The 25,116-nt window shown below is 38.4% G+C and overlaps 1 protein-coding gene across 1 annotated transcript; it reads right to left on the reverse strand.

The window, feature by feature from the left end:
- Positions 1–4,861: 4,861 nt before the first annotated feature.
- On the reverse strand, positions 4,862–23,697 carry LOC139740152 (peroxisomal membrane protein PEX14-like). The gene is made up of 8 exons (XM_071650741.1): positions 23,629–23,697; positions 15,325–15,435; positions 14,491–14,575; positions 11,229–11,387; positions 10,602–10,711; positions 9,880–9,982; positions 7,238–7,418; positions 4,862–5,189 (listed from the first exon to the last, which is right to left on the reverse strand). Exons 1-8 carry the CDS (start codon positions 23,695–23,697, stop codon positions 4,862–4,864), a joined length of 1,146 nt encoding a protein of 381 aa, XP_071506842.1.
- Between the last annotated feature and the right edge of the window lie 1,419 nt (positions 23,698–25,116).

Genomic DNA, 25,116 nt, shown 5'->3' on the forward strand with positions numbered 1-25,116 from the left:
GGAAATGAATAACAGTAATATTCGACTCCATACGATACTAAAATAAATGTCGGATGTTTGCTTATACTCTTGGAAATGAATAACGGTAAGATTCAGCTCTGTACGGTGCTTAAATTAATGTCAGATATTTGATTTTGCGTTTGGAAATAAACAAGGATAACATTCGGCTCCGAAAGATACAAAAATAAATGTCGAACGATCCCTTAGACGTTCGGAAATGAATAACAATAGTATTCAACTCCGTATGATGTTTGCTTTTATATTCGAAAATAAATAGCAATGACATTCGGCTCCGGAAGATGCTAAAATAAATTTCGAATGTTTGCTTTGACGTAAATAATAATATTCAACTCCGTACGATGATAATATATGAATGCCGGATGTTTGCTTTTACGTTCGAAAGTACATAGCGATAACATTGGGCTCCGGGATAGGCTAAAATGAATGTCGAATGATCCCTTTTACGTTCGGAAATGAATAACAATAACATTCAACTCCGTACGATGATTAAATAAATGTCGGATGTTTGCTTTTACTTTCGAAAGTAAATAGCAAGAACATTCGGCTGCGGAAGATTCCAAAATAAATATCACAGTCATGATTGCTTTTACATTTGGAAGTGAGTAGCAGTAACATTCTGCTCCATACGATGCTAAAATAAATGTCGGATATTTGCTATTATACCTTTCGAAATTAATAACAGTAACATTCAGCTCCATTCGATGATAAAATGATTGTCAGATAATTCATTTCACTTTTGGAAGTGGACAGCCGGGCTCCGTATGGTAGTAAAACGAATGTCGGATGTTTGCTTGGAAATTTAGAAATGAATAACAGTAATATTCTGCTCCGTATGATACTAAAATAAATAACTGATCGTTGCTTTTACATTTGGAAATGATTAACGGTATCGCCTGCTGACTGTGAGTGCTGCTGGTAGACACATGGAAGACCGGTGCGTAGCGGTGCGACATTGCCGTCGCTCCCTGTAGCTCTACACAGTCTTGGTGAGCTACATGTACACCCATAGTTGTGCGAAATTTTAATAGTTTGCAAAGCTAAGACTGATTCTTGTGTTGGATATTGTGTACGAGATGATGACTTAGAGAGAGAAAAGGAGGAAAAACGAATAGTGATCGAGGGGGTACCTACGCCGACGCGACAATGTACATTCAGCACGCATGTTCTGCAACCCTGTCTTGCGCTCGATTACGTACCGGTATTTTCTTTTTGTTTTTATGGTGATTTAAGTCATTTAATTGTTCACCAGAAAACACTGATGAAAGAAGAACATCGATTTTCATTCAATTCATTCATATTAAAGTTGATTCAAATCCAATTGACAAGCATACAAACAATCGGTAGGCACTGTAACAGATACCATGTTGAACATCGACAAAAATCGGATAAGTCGAAGAAAATTCGACGTACGCGTACCTCGAAATTCGCGTACCTCGAACCAATTTCTTCAGTCCCGACGACTTCGAGGTATCCGAGTTTGACTGTATTCCTAAAGTAATTGCAAGTGTCACAAGTACATATTGTACCACCAAATTTCGAATAAAATGGCCAAAACTTGGAGATGCTAACAATAGGCAGGTATTGTAATGCACACACATACACAGTACTCACAGTGGGGACGTATTAATAAGCTCATGAAGCTCAATAAAAATACAGCAATTAAACTTAGCATATCAAACAACTCTGAAAGTAGGTCTACAATTTATCACACAGCTTCCTCACTGAAAAATAAATCACAGATTATAATATAAGCGTAAGAAGGCTCCGTGAGTACTGCACTTGCACTGTTTCATTCATAAAACAAAACACTTGATAACAGGAGGGTGGCCCACATGAAGACATCATGTGGAGTGCACCTCATGTTAGAAGTTTTTTCTCAAAACTTAGCAAGAATCGGGACAAGTGCAATGTACTTTACAAAAGAAAAAAATCAATGAAATAACAAACTCTATAACAAAAGGTATATTATACATTGTACATACCTATCCAATGTATGTGATCACATTACCTTTTGTCTACAAAACTGATCACCACGTTATCAAGTTCCATGTATTGCATCGAAAATGCACACAAACATTCACACAAGATTTCAAAATCATGACTGTTAATACATTTGTAATTGATGCAGATACTATTTTTGCATGATGCCCTGACATGCGACAAATGTAGTGGTTAAAGGGATAACGTACAGATGACGTTCTTACCATCCTGCAGAGAGACTTGCTGATGGCATGGCTTCAATTTTTTTGCAAGGAATGTCTACAAGGTAACTTTGTAATTAGGCCAGCTATCTAGAGACCTGTCCTGCACAGACTAATTTCTTTCCTCAGACATTGACCTTCTGTGATTGTATGCAAATCAATGACATTTGGCGCCTTTGAATTTTTCAACTGATAAATGGCGCTATATAAATGCTGTTTCATCATCATCAACATTTCAGTATGAAATCTCTTCACACATACTACATTCAATATTAATAATCAGAAGGAAACATTTCAAAATATTTCAAATCATCCGCGCATAATACTGTCCAAATATTGGAAGGCAGGAGGACTACTAAAGGTAACATCTGTTCAGGAGATTATTACACAGCTTTAATAGATTTAAATCACTCTATCAAATGAACAATACCCAGTAAGTAGAAATTCAAGAACTACTTTCCAAGTTCAATTCTAATTGGTACGTATTTTATGTACATTTTGATCTGCACCTTTCAGCTACCAAGCTCGGACTTTGTTTGAATTGAGACTGGCAATAAGTGGCACATGGAAAGAAGAAAAACAGAAGGCAAAACAGCCACTTTCCCGTTCTTCATTGTTTTGTTTGTGTTTTCTTCTATTTTATTATGCTGCATCTGGTGGTGTCAGCAGGAAAAGGAAATGTGGCATGTTGGAAGAAAATGTCAGGTCACTGACAGGGCAATGCATAAGTTGGTTTCTCTTTGAACAATGTCTTTAGACCGCAAAGTGTGTGCAATGCATTACTGCCCTACTTTGACAAAAGGAAGCAAGTGACAAACTGCACTAGCTCAACATTTAACTCAGTCTGTTGACACTGTTAACAAGATCCCACTCCTTGTGCTTTCTGCACAGTGAACAGTTATCACAACTTTCAAAAAAATGAAATAATCCATCATGGTAATTTTCCAAAATCGCATCATCACTGGATAGTATTTTTCAAAACAACTGAACATATTTTGGTTGTCACTTGAGCACGTCCTTTCGACAGAGTTGAATGGTACTGGTATAATCCCACCCAGCCACAAAAGGCCCATTTACCAATCTGTCTACAAGGCAAAGTGCTGCATGATTTTTACACCTCCCTAGATTTTATGAAAGATAATCTGCTCTCCCTGCCAATACATGCCATGGATAAAAACCCTATCTATGGCAAGATTGAATATGAGGAACATCAAAGGCAGTGCTGTACTCATATAGTCACATAGCATAAGTGCTTTGCATCTTTTACTTTTCTCCTTTTCCTCACAGACATTTCCTAATGATAGATGTAGAGCAATTCTGCACCACCCCCCCCCCACCCCGCATGAATAGGTTCACAAATATCTACCATTTTGCAAATTCTATGAAGTGACTTCTAATGTTTAAACTCAAAATAATTTTATAGAATTATGATGTACCACTGCTGAAATTTTTAAAGTAACAGTAAAGCATAGGTTTGTGAATCAAGGACTTTCCAAAGTGTGTTAGGTGCGTCTTGGGGTGCGTTCGAGCGCTCTGAAGTGAACCAAAGCGAACTGCACCAAAGCGTACCATACCGAACTGTGCCAGATTTGAAGCGTTCGAGCGCTCTGTTGAGAAAGCGTACCTCACCAGTCATTTGTACAAAAGGTCACACATTTTTGTAGCAAGAATGTCATCCACCTGGCGCTTGAACTACTTACAGCTGTCCCGAACAAAAGAGAATGATGTCTTTGCATTGTGACGTATGCACATGACACATGTATGCTTTACAGCGAACTTTTGGTACGCTTCTGGTACGCTTTTGGAGCACATCGGGAAGTGGTCCACTTTTGGCTTGGTACAATACGGTACGGTACACTTTAGGAGCGTTTGAGCGCTCCTCTGGCGTGGGTATGGTACGGTACAGTTCGCTTTAGGAGAGCGCTCGAACGAACCCTTGGTTCTGCTGAAATCTCTGTGTGTAACCTCATTCTGACCCTGATTCAGGAACTTGCTACAGCATACCAAAATCATGTTAACAAATTAAGGGATATACCAGTACATCACACTAGAAAATACAACACTGGTTTATATTCCTGCCAAATTAGTTGATATGCAACATTGAGTGAAAAAAAAAATGCAGTCACATTTTTCACATTATGCCCCAAAACAGACAATTTTCTTGCCCCGGCTGGTTTGATGATTCATAAGGAATTGAATAAAAAATGAGTTAACTAAACAGAGTTAAAGGCACCAGATGCATTTTCCAAAGGAAATGCAGAACTTTGGCAGGTGATATAATGCATGCAGCCCAACTTGTAACAACAAGCCTTGGTCAATGGTGGTAGCATTTGTGGCTCTCTCTCATTCAAACTGGTTAATGGCAAGTCTTCATAAGTCACAAGCCTAGTCATCCAAGTGATCTATCATTGTGGCAAGTAGGATTTTTTTCCCACCCTAATTCAGTGCAAAACATGATGAGTTTGCCATTCATCAAAATTTCAAGATCTGATTTCACATGATGGAATTGCACAAGTGGATCAAAAGGATTCGATTATCAGTCAATCAATGATCGATCTGTCATGGAGAGCACGCAGGAAGAGTTCCAGGGCAGTGACCACGCCCGTGACCATGCCCTGGGACACTCCCATCCGGGACGTTCATGACGCCCCATTCACGGTGGGCGTGGCTTGGCTCTCCGTCGCGTTATCATGAGCTGCCGCCGAACTTGTCTCCTGGCTCTCGCTCTCTGCGATGACCTCTCGGATCGGCTCCTTCACGGGCGCGGCTGCGGTCAGGACAGCAGACGGTTCCCCATTGGTCACTGGCTCCTCAGTGGGAGGGGGCGAGGAGGATGGGGATCTCCTATTGGTGGATTCCCCTCCAGAGGAGGAGGGCGGGGAGGAACCACCCTTGGTGGAAGACTCAGCACCGCCCCGCTGCCAGGCGGGGATTTGGGACCGCTGTGGTGTGGCTGGAAACTGGTGTCTAGAAGACAAAATGGCATCAAAAGGGTCAGGGGTGTACAGGGTGGTAGAAACTAAAACCGACAAATTAAAGATACTCTCTGTACAAATATACAATGCAGGACATTCCACAAAAAGAGAAGAAAAATATGAAATTTAAGAAGTATAGAATTTAGTGCTTCCTTGGTGTTTACTGGGCTTGAAATGGTATAAATTAGTTCCAGGTATTAGTTCAATAAAAATTTAAGTGCAAAATACTGAGATGTATGCAGTAGGCATTTCTCCTAAAATACATTTGAGGGGAATAAATTCTCAGCCTCTGTCTTTTCACAAATAACACACAACCTTCAATGATAAGAGAAGTTTTGTGTCTTTGCGTTCTGCATATGGAGTTAACAAGCACACCATTCTACGTATGAAGAGAGGATGCTGAATCGAAATTGATGACTGCAATTAAAAAGTGTTTGAGAAAAAAAGGAGAAAAGAGGAGGGGGAGGAGAAAGGCCTCAGCTGGAAGTGCAATATGTTGGTGTACTGTGACATTTTCTAACTGGTATACAGGAGCAAACAGGCCAGCTTTGTATCATCACAGGAGTAGACAGGTGATAAGACAGTGAGGGGTGGAACCACAACAAAACAGAACAGCAAGAGCCATCTGTTTGGCATGGAGTGCCAGCTTAGACTATAAAATGAGGTACATTAACAGGGTACCTCTCAAGTCAGAGCGATTCATAATCACATCGTAGTGCCGCATGGTCTGTTTTGAATTGATTCTACCAAATGAAATATGTTCGCGTGCATCACAAAATCAACAAAGAGTTGCTAGCCCTGATTTTTATGTGTGGACTCAAAATAGGTGTGAAGAGTCAACCTTGTCAATCTTTAGCTTTTTTATATTTTCAGAAAGGGCAGTTCTTCTACATAATTCTAAAGTTTGGGATCATAAAACAAGTGGAAATTTGTGTTTTTTCAGTGTCTCTATTTAAAACAATTACTTGGAAGAATAGTGTGATTGCACTGTTTGTAGGTATGTCTTAGGGGTCCCCTATCGCTTCTTTCAAAACTTTTACACACATGCCACTGCTTTGCAAGTTAGTATTAGTAATGAAAGGTGTTTCTTGGGTGTGCAAAATGTCAGCCTAATCCAATAATCCTTTCTTTTACTGTGGTTGCAACAGAGTTTTACATCCAGTTCTTTGTCCCATTCATTGCACAGAGCACAGTTTGGGGAGATTACGTGCATGAATAGACCCTAAACTTCAACGCCTCTTTCTCAGTAAACACTTTTCCAGTGTGTACATTCTGTCCATTATTTTGATATGTTAGCAAAGTCCATCTGTATTGCCTTATATACCCTTTTAAAGCTTAGAGTCTGCTCTTTCAGAATCTGCACTTAACTAAAAATCCATGTTTGGTAAGTTTTTGTTGGTGATGCCACGCAGGGTCATATATGAAAGGTTATTTTATAAGTTTATTTGCTACAGCATCAAAAGCGAATACATATGGTTGGGTGATCCTATTTACCTTTCATTTCTTTGCCTCTTTAAAGCAGAACAACATGAACTGACAATAGAATAATGCATCATTGAACATATGTATCCACAGCAGGGTTACCAGCATGATACATCAAACTCAGGAAGATTCCAGAAGTTTTCCCTTGTCTGTCACATGCAGCTAAATGGGAAAACTACAGTCAACCAAGTTGAATCTACATGGACTGAACAAATCGCGTCAACTCTGAGAAAAATTTGACTTATAAATGAGGGATTAAAGTCAATAGAATAAATAGGAGGGGGCTTGACAAGACCTTTTGGCAGTCATTTGACTTATACAAAGTCAACTTCAGCAAGGTTGACTGTACCTGTACTTCCAAAATTAGGAAAGCTTTCACGCTCTTTTGTCAAGATATGAAGATATATCTAATTTTTTAGTAGGGTGACTCCTGCCAAATGAGGGCAACTTGGCAAGTTTGCCATAAAAACGGTAAAGGTCAACATGCAGATTTATTGATATTTTATATTCATTTCATTAACATTGAAATTTTCTAATGGAAGAAATGATGTGTATTACCTGTTTAGGAGAAGTCCCTTCAGTGAAGCTATTTCTGCTTTGATCTCGGTGGTGTCCGTGCTGCGCCTACTGTTGGCCAGAGCCTTGCTTGATAGCACCTCGGCATTGATGGCCTGCACCTGTGTGTCTTGTTTCTCCAGTAGGGCCTGGATAGCGCCAACAGATCTCTCAAGTGATGCAACTGTTTTTTGATCCATTGATTGATTTGTTGGATAGTTGGTTGGTCGATCGGTTGGTTGGATGGTCAGTTGGTTGGTCGGTTGGTTGGTTGGTCAGGTGGTTGGACAAGTTGGTTGGTTGAATGGTTGGTCAGTGGTTGGTTGAATGGTTGGTCAGTGGTTGGTCGGTTAGACAGTTGGTTGGTCAGTTGGTTGGTTGGATGGTTGGTGTGTTGGTCGGTTGATTGGTCAGTTAGTTGGTTGGACAGTTGGTTGGTCGGTTGGATGGTTGGTTGGTCGGTCGGTCGGTCGGTTGGTTGGTTGGTTGGTTGGTCAGTTAGATGGATGGTCATTGTGTTAGTCGGTTGATTGGTAGGTTAGTTGGTTGGACAGTTCGTTGGTCGGTTGGATGGTTGGTTGGTCAGTTGGTTTGTTGGATTGTTGGTGGTCAGTTGGTTGGTTGATTAATCAGTTGGTTGGATTGCAAGTTTTTAGTTAGTTGGTTGGTTGGTTGAGTGAGTGGGTTAGTTGGTTGGTTGGTATGATGTTTGGTTGGTTGATTGTTTAGTAAGTGAAGAAAAAGAAAAGAGCCAAGATATACCAAATCATCACTTTACCCTTCATGTACTTCGCTGCTCTGTTATCTATCAAATAAAGAATGGAGTACATGTATTACTGGGTTTGCACAGACTGTTGAGTAACATAGTATATTATATTTTCTTAAGTTAAATTTTCTTTTTATTGATACTTCATCAAACTGATTCTCCTATTAACACTGATTTTACTATCACAGAAAAGAGCCTGGCATTTATACCACGGTTTTACCTCATAGCCATTACACCTGAACCATATTGTCAGGGCCAATCGCTTTGTATCAAAACAATGAATGTAATCACAGCCATTCAAATCAGAATAAATAAACAAAAGCCAAGGCAACCCTTTACTCCAAATGCATTCCTTTGCATTCACAATGCATGTCTATCATGTCCATCGCAAGGTAAGGGTAATGGGGGTCCAGATTGTTGACAAAAACTGCATTTACACAAACGCTATCAGTTCTAGTTCTGCAGAGAAATGCAAAAATCAATTCTACATGTATTTGTCACCATTCACACATGGCAAAATAAAATGAAGCACTTGGATATCTAGACTGTACATGCCTATAACCAGAGCACAACCCTGGGTATTCAAGTCTATGGACCTTGCAAGGTGAGTTGTATTATGGAATCAAAAATATTACAGGGTTTGTGTTTTTTTGCATGCCATTCACACATCCTGTACATTTAAGTTATCAAAAGAGTTTCAAAACAATATCAAGCTGGACCAATGTTCGTATTGCAATACGTATTTCAAGGGTTCACAATTCTGTGTGTGTGTCAACACACAAGAAGTCACAGTCTTTGCATAGCATTAAAAAAAAAAAGTTTTCAAAACTGTTCATTTCAAGTGCATGTGAACAGGCCCAATTTTTGGCACATCACAGGGCCAGTGCAGTCGGAATCATTGACAAAGAAATGACCAGGTACCTTGGACCTGTTATTATCAACATGCTGCATTATCCCTTGATCCATAGAGTCTACCATTGGTACACAGTTTACAGCGTATATACAAGCCTTGAAGTGTTTTCTATGCAGCTAGTGGGTTGTACAAATGAAATATTCACCACCCTCTGCCCCCCATCAGTGGATTACTTGTCACTCAGCAGTCAGTAATCCAAACAATCTACCTGGACTTTGACCTTTTTTGTATCCTACATGCAGTTTGTACTACAGATCTAAGGGAATTCCACTGCAGGCTCAATAACAGAGTTAAATACATGTGAGCATACTTATCCCAAACCATAATTTTATCCATTACAAAGCAGAGAATGGTTACATATTGTATGTGCTTTGCTAAAAATGAAAACATTTTCCCAAGAGGGCAGCAATAACTGATGAGATGCAGAAGGGTATTAATGCTGTACTTTGCATACTTCTTTTCATCACTACAAAAAAGTCCATATTCTTTCATCTTTCATGTTCAGTTTTCAGTTTTCATTTAGATTTCTCCATGAGTACATCAGGTTTTGTGACTTACTGCATCAACATGTCATATCAAAGCATTTCCTCACTGGCTGTATCTCTTCTTGATAAAAAGAAAGAAACGGATACATGAAACTTTATAAATGAAGTCTGAAGGAAATTGTGACACCTTTAACAAAGCGCTTCATCTTTTTATGACATCCTTTCCAGACTTTTGAAAAACATGATTAGAATTTGCACATCTCTTCGGAGAATTTAGTCCTTGACACATTTTGTACAGCAAATGTCTTAGATTTCACCTAACACTAGAAGCGAGCCAATCAGGAGCTGCCAACACTCTCACACTAAATTCACAGAATGTGGACAGTGTGTGTACAATGCTATGAGGGTTTTCTGTGCCAAACAGCACTCAAAGCAAAAAAAAAGGGTTAACATCACCATTGCAACCACTTCCGCTACGTACCTGTGTCAGCAACATTCTTGTTCAGTTCTTTGATGGATTCTTCAATTCTTTCCATTCTTTCTTTCTCCTCCTTCCTGCTCTTGAGCCATGGAGTGATAAATTTCTGTAAAGCAGTCAGTGAGAGTTACATAGAAACAGTGAAAATGAGGACTCAGGGAGGGGATGGGGAGTGAGGTGGAATCAACCAAAAGCTAATGTAAAGGGCCGTACATGGTACAGCTTTATGCATGGGTACATAGAGTTGTTTAGCTATGGATCACTTCATTGGCTGAGAATGGAAAGGGCGTTAGGTTGCCACTAAAGCCACAGTGTTCAAAGCACCTTTCATAACGCTCTTCTGATTCTTCATGTATCACAATGGCCTTGCAATGTGCTTGTAAATTCATTCATCTCTCTGAGTTGCAGAGAAAACTATAACTATATTCCCGTAGGCATTATAACAAAGTCCTCTGGATGGGTAATTTTCCTTTATTATATCGAAATGTTGTTATAGGAGAACAAATAATGTAAGTAGAGATATACTTATAGATAATAATTCGGGACCTGAATTTTTACTGGGTTGTAACAAAATTTCTTTATAACTATGTCCGTTGTAATGGGAGCTTGCTGTATTCAGTAAGGATGGGGGGGGGGGGGGAACAAAAGCTGGTGAAGCATGTATTGCATGTTACAGTGTAGATATGCACAAACAGAAACTCTGTTGTTGTTTTTTTATGCTTTACCATGATGAGCTTGTAAAGACCAAAGGACACGCCGCTGATGATAACTGCTATGGCCATGTAGTCCCGCCATGTGCTGACTCTTGAGGGTGGGGGAGGCTGCATGTAAGGCACTGAACATAGAGGGTAGCAAACAAACTAACAATCAATACCAGCACACAAACTAACAATCAGCACAGAAGCATGTCAATACAAATCATAGTCAATACAAACTGTTGTTCACTTCTTATAATAATTATAGTCACTTGTTGTAGTGTGACTATTTTCAATCACCTACACTGTACACAAAAGGCAAATTTTTGTATGCACATCTTGATTGAAAGTTTCCTAAAGGGGAAAATGCTATCACAAGAACATACATGTATCAAAGCTTGAAACATACAAACAGAATAAATGTCTTATTCCTCTACTTGCTGATATACCATACACTTTAATAGCAGGGTTCAAATTTTTTCATGATTTCTGCGAGTCAAGACTCCTTTGTATGTGTAAACATACCGTACATTGCTCTGAGGACAACATGAGAATATCTCTAGGAAAACTTTCCATGGACTTGATGGGTAGATTGAAGAATTGATATTCCATTTTCTCTATGTCAGAAAACAGTGTACTTTCAACACAACTACTCACTCATTTGGTGTTGTTGTTGGGGTGGGACCCCAGGATGCATTGCCATGGGAACCTGTGTTTGCTGAGGTGTCTGTTGGGTCTGTTGGGTGGCAGGTTTTGGCACATCCTGTCTGGTTCCGGAACGCTCCACAGCTATCTCAATCTCTTTCTCTCTTAGACCTACAACCACGAAAACACATACATAAGGAAGGGTAACTTCAAAACTTTCTCAACCATTCCAAACTTAAGAACTGGGTTTTTGACTTGCTTGTTTCTTGCACTAGCTAATCTCATTGTCCTTAAAATCATCGTTTTATGAAAATGCGTCAAACATTTCACATTTTTAGTCCATTCAAAATGAGGCTTTCACTATTCAACTGCTGTTTAATAGCAGTTGCTATCAATTTTTCATTTAAGATTACTTCTAGATTTTTAACTTCATTATGAAGGAACAGTCTTCTGTAGTAAGGCCTAACTCAGACGTGGCATCTGAAATTGCATCTTTTTTTCACCAATTGATGGCAACATTTTTTTTTTCCATATAGCCATTACATGGTATAGCTCCTCTATCTTTGAAAGGAAATAAAGACTTTAGAAAATAATTCAAGGTGCTCGTCCACAGCTACATAAAAGGTTCATATCAAAATGAACTGATTCACTGAAATCCAGGCATCACTTCTGTGGTAAGTCTTGAGGTTACCAATCAGTTGAAAATGAAAATATTTTCATTCTGCCATTTTATATACTACTTTTGACCATATTGCCCAATGATGCTACCCAGTTATCATCTGACTTCAGTAGCAGCAAAGTAAACAATTTCCACAGAATCTTATCATTTTAGAAAACCTAGATATATCGCTACAGCGACTGATATGCCTCCGCCATAATGCATGGTTCTCCTAATACGTGTAGGTCTATAGTACAATGTCTTGACAATGTGTGATGACAGTTTCACAAATTGGCAAAATATTAAAATGACAGGTTTGACACATATGTGTTGAATGTTCACTTTCCTAGAACTAGGTTCAATTGGATGAATGATTAAAATGTCAGAGTGCAGGTATTTGGGGAACTGATGATTTTTACTTGACTTTTGACCCTTTTATAAGTTTATGCATTGAGTAATTTTCAAGGTATTGAGAAAAAGTATAATTTCAGTATCAAATGGGAAAATAGCATTATCTAAACCTGGCCCTTGACCTTTGACCTCACAGTTCCAAAGAGAATCACTGTTAGGTTGAACATGCATACATATGTAAGTTTCATGATGATACCTTGAGTTACTTTTGAGATATGGAGGAAAAAGTGCAATTCAGCACTTTCACTTGACCTTTGACCTTTTGACCTTTGAACTTTTTGCAAGAAACTTCCCACAGAATATATATTGGGTAATACATGTATACATCAAGTAAAAAAAAAAACAAGAGACCCGCGGGTCACACGCTCACCTTGAGTATCGCAATTTCACCTTCCACGCATACTTGCACACTCTTACCTGAGAACATTGGAAACTTAGGTCTGTATATGGATCCCCCCTCAACTCGGGGGGGGGGGGGGGGGGGGGGGGGCAGGCAGCCCTGGATTTGCAATGAACAAACTTGGAACTAAAGTCATCAATGTACAAACTCATGGTATTAACTTTGCTTTATCATTTCTGGTTCTAGAGCAGAAAATTTTAAATATTCCTTAATGTGTGTGTGTGTGTGGGGGGGGGGGGGGGGGTAGGACCCCTAGAAGCCTCTCAAGAGGGACATGGTGCCCATTTGAAGGAATTGAGATTCTATCCCCATATGGATGTTACCTGCTAAGTTTGGTCAAAATTCATCATGAGGTTTTTCAAGAAGAAGATGATCATGTACAATTCAGGCTCCATTACAACTGTAGGACTTCTCCCCATCCCTCTCCTGGGTCCCAAGGGGGGGGGGGGGGGGGGGGGGGGGGGGGGGCACCCCTGATTCTGCCAACCCCATGAACAAACTTGAAACTACAGTCATCACTGTACTAACTCATAGTATCATCTAAGCCCTATCACTTCTGGTTCTAGAGAAGATTTTTAAAGGTTCCTTAAAGGACAAGTTCACCTTCATAAACATAAGGATGGAGAGAATGTAGCAATATTAGCAGAACACATCATTGAAAGTTTGAGGAAAATCAGACAATCCGTTCAAAAGTTATGAATTTTTGAAGTTTTTGTGCAGTACCCGCTGGATGAGAAGACTACTGCAGTGTATGAATAACTTAGATGTCACATGCGTACAACAATATAAGGAAAATATAAAGAGAATTTCACAAAATTCCATCTTTTGAAAAAATTACACATTCCCCTGACTCGTTACCGATAAATGTTATGGGTAATATTATTCCCCATGCCTTTAGAAAGAGGCAAGTCAATTGCTCTTTTATTATGCGAAAAAGGTGAAAATATGTTGAATTTTCTTTTATATTTTCTTTATACTGTTGTACGCATATGACTCACAAGCTGTAGTAGTCTCCTCATCCAGCGGTTCCAACACAAAAAATTTAAAAAATTCATAACTTTTGCATCGATTGTCCAATTTTCCTCAAACTTTCACTGATGTGTTCTACTAATATTGTTGCATTTTCTCAATCCTTATGTTTATGAAGGTGAACTTGTCCTTTAATTTTAGAGGGTTTGGGCCCCCTGGGGACCCCTCAGGTGGTGAAAATCGGTCATGGGGTTCTCAAGAAGAAGATGAAAATGTAAAAAGTTTACGCACGACGGACGACGGACGACAGACGACGCACGACGGACGCCGGACAAAGAGCGATCGCAATAGCTCACTTGAGCCTTTGGCTCAGGTGAGCTAAAAAAAAAAAAAAAAAACCTTCAGGCATTGCATAAATATAAGGAAAGTAGTGATACTTTGAGGAGTTGACCTTAACCATTGACCCCCTGACCTTTGAACCATGACCCCCAACTTCCCTAGATAATCACTGCCCATTGGAACAAGCATATATACTACGTTCCATGAAGATACCTTGAACCATTTGCGAGATATGGAGAAAAACATAATTTTTCAACCTTTTTTTTCACAAAATAACCTGTGACCTTTGACCCCGTGACCCTAAAATCCAAACAAAGTATTATCCCCCAGGATATACCCTCATACCAAGTTTGATGTAAAACTACCACACGGTTCTTGAGATATCGACAAAAACAAAACGGGACGGACGTACGGACGGACGGACGACCCGAAAACATAATGCCTCCAGCCACTTTGTTGGCGGAGGCATAATAAGCAAGATCCACAAAACATCTCACCTTTCTTGCGGAGGAATGCCTGCTTCTGAACCAAGGGGCTGGACCGGACTTGAGGGTTCAGGAGAAATTTTATCGCTGTCTCAATCTTTAAAGAAAACATATTATATGCACACATTATATCTTTTTTAGAAAGAGAGATATACATATCAACAATATCTTAAAAAGTCATTGTGAACCAAATTTACAAGATACAGTCGCAAATTACTGAACTGATTTAAAAAACAATTAACTTTCAAGAAAAATAGAAAGGCTTAGGAGTTACGTCATGCAGAGAAAAACAAAGCTCTGGTTCAAGTTGTTGTTGTTGTTTTTCCTCATTGTTAATCTGTGGCATGCTTGTGACTACTGTTCATTGCTTTCCATTGTAACAAAGGAAAGACACAAAGCTGAATGAAAGACAAAACAGTTGCAATACAATGAACAAGCAAAACTTAATATCGACATCATGTACAGAAAATTCACACCAAGCACACTGAACATGCACAATAAAAATACACAAGGCTGTCTTCATTTTGTGCAACACAAATAATCCTATCTTTGCTCTTTGGTCACCGACACTAATACATGTACAGGTTACTTGTGCATCACAAATATAAAAACCACCAACTTGTAGTCTAGAATATAAAACCTAAATGATGCTGAACAGCTTATCATCAGTTTATAATAGTATTCATAATCTCATAAAAACTTTATGGTGTATTAACAATGTACATTGTAATATTGCACATTGTAGTGTTGTGACATGACTATGTCTGAAAACACTATACAGAAAAGATTCAGACAATCAACAGGATTACTGATGATACGCATGTATATGATTTTTTTTTTCATTACCATTTTCTCTCGTGGTACTTCTGTGACTGTCTCAACTGTCTCCACACCGCCAGCAGCCCCATCAGCTACTGCAGCAGCAGTGGTCCCAACAGCTGCGGTGTCAGCTGCACCCTACAAGAAAATGTGGAGTTAGGTTTTATTGTTTCAATCAACAAGTCACCGCAATGGCTTGTATATAATGTGAAGGCGTCTCAATGAATGTGCTTGTGTTTAGAGACCCTACAATCATAACAATCATAGCACTTACTGCAATGTTTTATTTTAACCTGTTGAGGACGGGCTGATTTTGCTACAACATGCATTTCCTATACACACTTGCCTGAGTATACTCGGGACTCATCCTCAACGGATTAAAAGAATAATTTTTTTCATCTTTAATTCCATTGAGTTATATCTTGGCAGTTTGTATTTCTTTTTTTATTTTATTTTTGTCAGTGTTACATTTGTAGTTTAGAGGAGAGGTAATCACGGAAAAACAAAGTCCACTATGTTTCTAACGTACTTTTAAAGCTCTACCACAGGGTTGGCTGAACAACGCCAAGTCTGCAGCTGCAAAACCCAGAAGTGAATGACTGGTCAGAAAAAAGAAAAATATGTAGAAATGAAATTAAATTATTTTGTTGTTGAGGGCACACACTACTCTTTCCGAATTCCTGAAGCAAAGACATGTTGGTGTTTCCAAGTCAGGGCTTTCGCAAGGGCATTGCATAGTATCGACCTCAAACTGCGGCCTGTGTATCGGCCGCAAAGCTCTGTAATTTAAGTATTGTTTAAACCAAGGGCAAGGTCCCAATGTTAAGTATTTAGCCTGAAATGATATATTATCTTCTAAGAATCTAGAAAGTATGGTGGGGCACACACACCTCACCAGGGGCCCTACAAGGTTAAATCCACCATCCTACATACAATGGCTACAAAGCGCAATGATCAAATACAAGGGGGACTACGTACAGTACGCTTGGAACTTTGCAGGGTTACTACAACCAGCCACGTAAACTGAGACAAAAACAGGCCAGTATTTGATGCATCATGCGTTACCCCAGCCAGGGTGCATAACCTCGGGGTACGTTGTGTAGCGCCACCTCACGTCCACTTGAGGACAGCCGCAGAGAAATGCAGGCACTGTATGTGCCCAGGTACATAGCCATTGCCATGCCACTGCATGTTATACTATGCATGCATGGTTCGCTGTGCTAGCAATAGTGTGTGCTTCAGTGCAGTGCAGTGCGGTGCAGCGTGCGCTAGCTCCAGCTAGCTAAAAAACATGACTTATAGAATTTTTTACAAGAACATGGGGCAAACTGAATGTTGAAAAAAATCACACCAAAATAATTTTCCACTTTTTGGCAACCTAGGGTACAACATTATATAAAAAAAATAATAATTTAACAAATGGCTGATTTTTATTTGGTACCCCAGAGTACCATTTACCAGGTATGTCATCATTTCCTGACATCTTAAATTTGTATACAGAATACGTGTTATTGATCACGGTCCCCCAAACATGTCTTTTACGTGCTTTGCCTGTGGAGGCGCAGCTGGCGAGGCGCTGACCATTTTTTTTTAATGCACAACTAGACTCTCAGGCCTGAATTCACAAAGATGGTTTAAATTTATGGCACAACATTAGACCATAGTCTAAAACAAGCGTGAAATACTTGTAGGCATACATTGTACCTTTGACATGTGTGTATCAATGCTCGTTTGCCACTGGACGTCTATTGAGTATTGGCATATGCAGTCTGTCAAACATATTTGATGCAGAAGATATTTCATATACAGTATGCATAAAAACCATGGTTTCACTTTAAAGGGACTGTACAGTACTGGTTGAGGTGAGGATTCAACTTGTTTAATGTTTTGCCAGATATTTAGAAACCACTCTATGAAATGTTAAGAAGCATACAATTCTAAGGGGAATCAAAAGTTTATTTGATTAAAATCGGTTTTGAAATGACCGAGATCTCTAAAAACAAGGAAAAACAAAGAAATCCTAATAAAAGCTGTGGCTTGTCAATTTCATTTGGATCGCTTTTTTCGATATCTCAGCCATTTGAAGGCCATTTTTTTTTATCAAATAAATGTTGAGTCCTTCTTGAAATTACAAGCTCTTTCATATTTCATAAATTATAAGAGGTTTCTCATTTTCTCAAAACCTGAATCCTCACCTCAACCAGTACCGTACAGTCCCTTTAAACCACCTTCATGAATTTCAGGCCTTTGAGTTCTAAATACAACTGTAAATGACATCATTCTCGTTTCACAACGATAGCTGTAGCCCTTCAAAGTGGGGAACCACAACACAACTACAAAACTTATGAAAATTTAAACATTTCTTATAAAAAATGTATACGTTACTCACGTTACGTGCATGCTTGTATTACAGAAGGTTCATACAATGTAAGTCCATAGAGAGCCCTCACAATAAGTCCATTGAACAAAAAAATGGCACTTTCTAGCGCAGTAGAACAGCGCAGGAGTCCCCGACCGTCGAGGTTCATCGTTGCAGAATTCAAAATGGCGAGTTGACTACTCAGCAAATTATGCGTGTGTGCGTGCGTGGCTGGAAGTGCAGCGATCTATTGCGTACGTGCGCTCTTTGGTAGCAGCACGCACGGTCGACAGCAAGACCTTTAAAAGTGCATTCAGATTGAGTGAACTGCCAATTATCAGATGTAACGTTCGCACATGCTGCATATAATCATCATTTTCGGTAAGTTGTAAAATGTGCATTTCAATATTGGTAGCATAGATATGAAGTCTCATTAATGAAGATTTACATTAGATGAGTTTGAGGTGACAAAAAATTATCTAAAGTATCAAAATTCAAAGCGATCGCAATGCGATCTCTCTTCGTGTCGTGGGTCATGACGGTACAGCCCTGTCGCTACTTTAGCGACTGGGCTGTGTATAGTTAATACAATAGCTATGAAATTCGGCATCGATTACTGAACTTTTCATTCCATTGGGAACTTCTAGACACTACTTTGAGCATTTTTCCTTGCGGTGTGTGAGCAGAAGAATTTCATAGAATTTCAGTGATGTTGTGTGTAAAAATTAAATCTAGAAGCCTAACTGTTGTTAGACCCTAATAAGTATAACTCTGAAAAAAAACCTTAACTAACATTAGTACTACAATAGAAGATTTGTCTATAACTGTTAGAATCTCAGACTCAGTACTGTATGGGCCATGCCATGGTGGTCATGATGGAGATATGCAGCCAGTGGCAGTGTGCAGCATGCAGGACACTCAACCGTCTGTAGACATGGTAGACTACTGTCTACCTCAAGCCTCCTGCTATTAAAAATATAACCCCTCCTTTGGCTTGTTTACGCAATGATCGGCCATGCAAATCTAGAATAAGGCAATGACCAAGCCCTAATAAGCAAGGCTAAGGCAATGAAAATCAACACTACGGACAGTAGAAGCTTGTTAGCTACACAATGGACCACGGAACGAGATTCACATTCTGTGCTGCATGCTGCATCACAAGGTGACTCATGAACAGACACCGCCGGAGTAGCTGGCGTGGGGAAAACGATAAATCGCTAGCTGGACGGCTGCACCAGCAGCTGCTCAGCTGGCGCGGGAGTCCTCGCCACCCAAGCAACAACATGCACACGGTGCCATTTTCTGGCTGATCATGATGGATGCTATCCGCTATCCGCTTACTTATATCACCACACATGTATTATTTTCTGGAAATGATGGCTATTTACCTCTCCTTGCGATTCCGCAGACATTTTCCTTGATGTCTCCACTTCGTGTACAACACAGCTGTAAGCAAAGAGAAGTGACGCTTAGCGCTTTGGCTGAAAGAACCAAAGGGTACAACATAGCAAGACGTGTGCTTTGGCAATACAGAATCAGAGTACAGCAGCATGCAACTGCTTTGCACACAATTCGCTTACATAACACATAGCTGGCGCTATTTAGAATTCTCAAATGGACTAAATCGTAAAAATGTTACCAACTGGGCTCGAATCCCGCCCCCCCCCCCCCAAAAAAAAAAAAATAAATAAATAAAAAATCAATTACCGGTACAATCGGACTTTCAGCAACGATAATTTCAAAGATAGTCAATCAATCAAAATGCAATTTCATCAGGGTATGAAACTGTGAACGATTAACTACATCTTATAGAAATCCCCATCCGATTTGCTTCAGTGGTAATTGGGGATTTTTGTAGAGCATGTCAGGAACAACTACCCTCCAAGTTTTGTGCATTTTTATCAAACGTCACAAATACTCAGTTGTTCATAATTCGCACAAAAATCTCTCTAAATTGAAAAAGTGACTGCTTGTTTCCTTTCATTTTACTAACTTTTTCACGTAACGAAATGATTCGTTACTTCAAAAAGGAAGCATTTTGTTATTATCATTTTGCAAGCGTTGGTTAAATATGAAAAGTCGTAATAATTAATAATTAAGAAAAGATAGCAAATTATTGGATTGAACTCTTCCTATATCATTTGGGACTTTGGGCTTTTGTTTTCTTTTTGTTTGTTTTGTTTTCTTCAAGATAATCATGAACAATGATTATGATATTTACATATCTATAACTTTAATTACCAATCAACAGGCACAGAATTTTAATTCATTGGTCTGTTGTCCTGTCAGTTGTGAGCAAAAATATTTTCATTAAAGGATGCCAAGAGTATGTCCGAAGCGGTTTGGAAGAAACGGACCCATGACATGCTATATAGCACTTCACATTTCTCTGTTCGTTTTTGCAAGATGTAGGGAGGAAGTTATACGTGTAGTTTCATACCCTGAAATGGCATTCAGATTGTTTAATCATTTTTTAAAGTTATCAATGCGGAAATCCGATCGTACCATTTTCTTGGGGGGTGGGGGTGGGGGAGAACATACTGTACAATAACTGATAATCTGAGTCTCACTAACTCGTATTGAGACTTAAATTATATAATACACATTTTGTATAGTGAGAATTTACATACATGTAGTGCCTTCTTTAAAGTGGGCAAAGTAATGGAAAATAACACTATAGCCCACTGAGTGAATTTGATGACTTAGTGTCTGTTGGGTACAACATGAATTGCGTCCTGTTTTCTGGTTTCATTTTTCATTGTTTTGTCCTTTGTCCGCCAAAATGCCGATACATCACAACATACTTTCTACGCCTGTTGGTGTGGTCCTCTGTTGACACTTGAGCTGTGCTCTTTTCGCAGTGTATCATTAACTCTTTGTGGTATATTAGAATAGTACTTGATCATAACGGTCTTCTAATTAATATTACAATCTATTTTATTACACCCATTGCTTCTCTTCTTTTTTTTTCTTTGCTTATGTAGGGAAGTGGGCTTCTACGAAAATAATGCAACCAACGATTCAACACCAGACCTATTACGATAAGTTGCTATATCGATTATCCTAATAAGAAGAAAGTCAACTTCATGTATAGTGCCCTTCTTAGTTGTAATATGTAAAATGGCCTGTGTGTGATTCATGCCTAAAAGCTGATGAAGTTCATTTTGTATATATGTTTGCTATTTTCATTGTTATTACCGAAGACAAAATATTATTTGAAATAAAGAATTGACTGTGCATATAATGTTGTCTTGTTTGTTCCATCTGAGATGATGGCTGGATAGCTCATATTATTGAGCTGCACTTACTAGCTAGTCTTGCATAGGGTCCATTCTGGATGTGGAATATAAAATGACCACTTCACCTGTCCGGTTTATGCACTCTGCTCTTTGCGAGGAATGATTGGGGCGGGATCTTTTTCCGTGCGTGGGTTGTGACTCTCTCCATTTTTATGTCCCATCCGAGGGACAGAATGTTTTAACTTTTAATATGAGGGGACGGAATGATTTATACACACTATACAATGAGGCCATTCGAAACCGAAGGTAGACGTGCTACTGAACGACTAAACCAAATCACAAAGGTAGCAATTTTACTCTTAAATGATTTTGCTTAGCATTGTCTCATATCTAAGCCAATTTTTATTTTGTTTTTGTTTTTTTATATAGTGTCTATCTTATGATCTCCCCATGGGTTTGCTTTTACCTTTTTAACCATAATGATAAAAGTCTGTAGGCCCTATTAACTTGTATATATAGGCGACATGCAGGCTCATTATTATAATGAAAATCTATGAGAGATTGTTTTACAGCCAAAGAGAAACATTCAATTCAATTCATTTCAATTCAGTTCAAATGAAATCTAATTTCCAAAAACACATTTTGTTGTCGATACAAATTCAAGGAGAACAAAAACGTGCAATGTATTACAACTATAACGCATATCATACTATGAAACTTATTGTTCAAAATAATTGTGCATTGGAAAAGAGAGGCCCACGTAAAAGAAAAGCTTTTAGAAACGTTGGCCACTCAATAACTTACAATGTACAATATGACAATATATTTACAAAATATCATATGATTGAAATAAACCATTTCACAAGAGGCAAAGAAGATGAATGCATTGTATTGTTGCAAATGATAGAGTCGAAAATCGTTGCCAACAGATATGATTCGCAATGATTTCTGCATCTTATTTCTTCACACAAACATGAAAAAGCATTCATTTTTCATACATAACAAGAAAAAAGGGAAGTTAGAGGTGAAGAGTTTGAATATATACAAAAACAGATAAACGCCATTTCAAAGTTTTTTAAAGTAAGGTCATCATCAAAATAGAGAAGAATAAAATCATTCCAATGATACTGCACATGTTTAATGACGAGAAATACGACTTAGTTTAATATACGTATATCATTACTATTATCACATACGTTAAGATAAATTATTTTCTTTTTTATTAGCAGCCGTAAATCTAAAAATATCTCACATTACAATTGGATGTAAAGGTCCGGGTTTGTTTGTTTTTTAAGATTTAGACTCTTCAATAAGACGCACTTGCATTTTTATTATTTTCATAATCATCTTATATACAAGCCTTGAAGGAAAGATATAGCAGGATTGATTATACATATTGCAAAGACAAACGAGGGAGACAGACAGAAAGACAGACAGGGAGAAAAATAGATACTGTTCGTATACCTTGTCCATTATATAAGTGTAAAATGATATTATCCTTCATCCATCTCTCCCTCCCTCCATCTTTCTTCCCATTCCTTTTCATTTTTTTTCTCTCTCTCGCCTGTTTTTGGTGATCCATGCTTATGTTAATTGATAACGATAATCATAATAACAATGATGAGGAAAATGACAACTTTAACGATTATCGTCGTCATCATCATCACCATCATCCTCATCATCATCATCATCATCGTGGCAACAAAGTAACAGCAATGGCTATGGTCTTTGTATGACTAAGGTCGACCTCGTCAAGGAATGAAAAGTTAGAAAGGCGCGATACAACAATAGAGAAAGAGAAGAAATACACATAAAGAGAAAAAGTACGCATAGATAAAGAAGAAGAAAATGAAGAAGAAGATGAAGTATAAGAACCAAACAGAGAAATACTGGTAATTTCCAGGGGAATGCAACAACGTCATTGTGTCTTTTATTCAGTGATAGACAACAGTCGGGAGTTGAAGAACCATAATAATCGTGATATGAACCAGATTTTTATTAATCCCTGAGGCTTATTCCGAGAGCGTGTGTGCCATTATGGCCGTTGGACGCACGATTCGCGCATTTGCCCTCGACGTTTTCATCGGGTCTACGCAAACAAAAAACAAAAATAAGGAAAGGATCGTGATGATTTCGTCCGATTCCTGACCTGTTCAGCCAAACATTTATTTAGATTTGCTTCACTGTTGTTGTAAACGCCAAAAAGGACTCTTTTTTTTTTGTTCAAGTGACGCAAACACGATATATGACGTAAACCGTTTGAATGATTTGAAACTATCACTGATTTCCTTTTTTTAAATGTTTTAGAGGAGAGATCGTTTCGGTTATTAAATATGCGATTTTACCACCGAAATAGCGTTTCCAATGACACATACAATGCAGGTTTTCTATTATGCTTGCGTTCATAAAGCGAGATATTTCTGATAATATATCTGCGGTGATAAAAAGGGATGTCTTATTCCTAACACGCCCATACGCCTTAATTATGAATAACGGCTCCTCCGAATTTTACAGGCAGCAAAAAACAATAATTTTGTTGAATAAAACCAAGTAGAAAACTATAACAGGGAAAAGATTTCGAGAAGATATAAGGCACACATGCACACAATGAAGCATTCATCTCCGAAGATCTTGTTCACTTCGCTTTGTTACCAGAAAGTGCCCGCTTGGTGTTGCAAGTCTATCGCTCCAAATTTACAGTCAAGAAACATAATCCTAACAATATTGACATACCTCAGACCTGTCGAACTTGCCTTTCCTCGTAAGGGCTTCACATTCAGGGACGCTTCTATCTACACCCATCCTTTCGAGTTTCGCCCGTTGAATATTCCTGACTCCTGTCACCATGACAACAACGTACCTGTTTGCTCTGGTGTTTATCTCCTGCCTGTGCTCAATGGCGATGCCCTCCCGAGGTCTTCCCTACGACATGTTTCCCGAGGCTTCCGAAGAAGTCAACCTCCAAGATCAGGTACGTAAAGACCTTTATAAACTCGTCAAATCCAAGACAGCACATCTCTGTGGTTTAATAATTTGGTGCTGTATTTGTCTTCTTTCAACAAAAAAAAAAATTGTCGAGAAAGAATAAACCTTCTTTTTTTTTCCATTTGAGGCCTCTTTTGGTCACAAGCCATTCTTTAGTATTTTATTGCTTCATTTTAATAAAAAATAAACCTTCTCCTTCATTTTCTCTGTATGCCACTGTTTATTTGGTTGCTGCGTTATAGCAAAGGCTACTGTCTTATATCGCGAAATTAGATAATGATAATAATAATGATCCCAAAATGTTGCAACATATCTTTGGAAGATTAAAGATAATCTTTCTCTCTCAAATTGTAAGTTGTTGTTTTGTTTGTTTGTTTTGTATTTCAATACAGAATACACAGTAAAACGTATATAGAGTGGCTAATTTAGTGAGGATGCGACAATAATTTCTGCAGTAAAGTTAACCCAGGGCCTGATTAGTTAACCATGTCTATAGACTTTAACTGATAAAGTGAATGGCAGACATTCGGGCTTATATTCTGAAAATGCTTTCCATTTTACACAATATTATCGCTCTTTTATTTGGAAAAAAAAAAGATAGTCATGTTAGACCAGCTCATTATATTTATGATCCTCCTGGAATACTCCTTCTGATAGCGATTGTCATTGTTTCTTCATTATGTCAGACATAATATTATTACCGATGTCTTTGCTGCATTACGGCATGATAAGAAAAAAAATAGATGCCATGAGAAAAAAAAATAAAAATACACGGTACATTAATTCTCGTGTTTTATTTCATGTTTATAAAAATTGATGTTCACATGTTAAAAATGTAGCTTTTATGAGTGTCTCAAAGTATGAATTACCTGCTCCACAACTTGTAATATGCCATTTATCTATATTCTTTGTTAATGTAATGTTTATCTACTCTCTTCTTAATAAGTAAGGGTACCATTCACTTAATTTCAATCGTTGTCTTCTGTGATGGAAATATTATTTCTTTCCTCACACAAATTGAAAGTGGATTTTTGTCCTATAAAGCTGTAGGAGTTTTTACCTTTTTCAATGTTTTGTATAGCTTAGTTTTGTTTTCTGACCTTATTACCTGTCTTCTGAATCTTGTAAACATTCACATTCATATACTAATGAAGTAGAATAATCACCCACGGGAAACTTACATGGCATCACATATCACGTGACTACAATTAAATCTACATTTCAATGCAGCACACA

Source organism: Diadema antillarum, unplaced genomic scaffold (assembly GCF_040938485.1).
Source record: "Diadema antillarum isolate AM-2024a unplaced genomic scaffold, OU_Dant_1.0 seq00000838_RagTag, whole genome shotgun sequence".
In the NCBI taxonomy this organism is placed as follows: Eukaryota; Metazoa; Echinodermata; class Echinoidea; order Diadematoida; family Diadematidae; genus Diadema; species Diadema antillarum.

Coding starts and splice junctions, on each gene's coding strand:
- LOC139740152 (XM_071650741.1), bottom strand. CDS start 23,697: ATGGGTGTAGATAGAAGCGTCCCTGAATGTGAAGCCCTTACGAGGAAA. Junction 9,983..10,601: donor GTCTTTACAAGCTCATCATG/GTAAAGCATAAA, acceptor ACTGCTTTACAG/AAATTTATCACTCCATGGCT. Junction 7,419..9,879: donor CAAGAATGTTGCTGACACAG/GTACGTAGCGGA, acceptor ATCAAAAAACAG/TTGCATCACTTGAGAGATCT.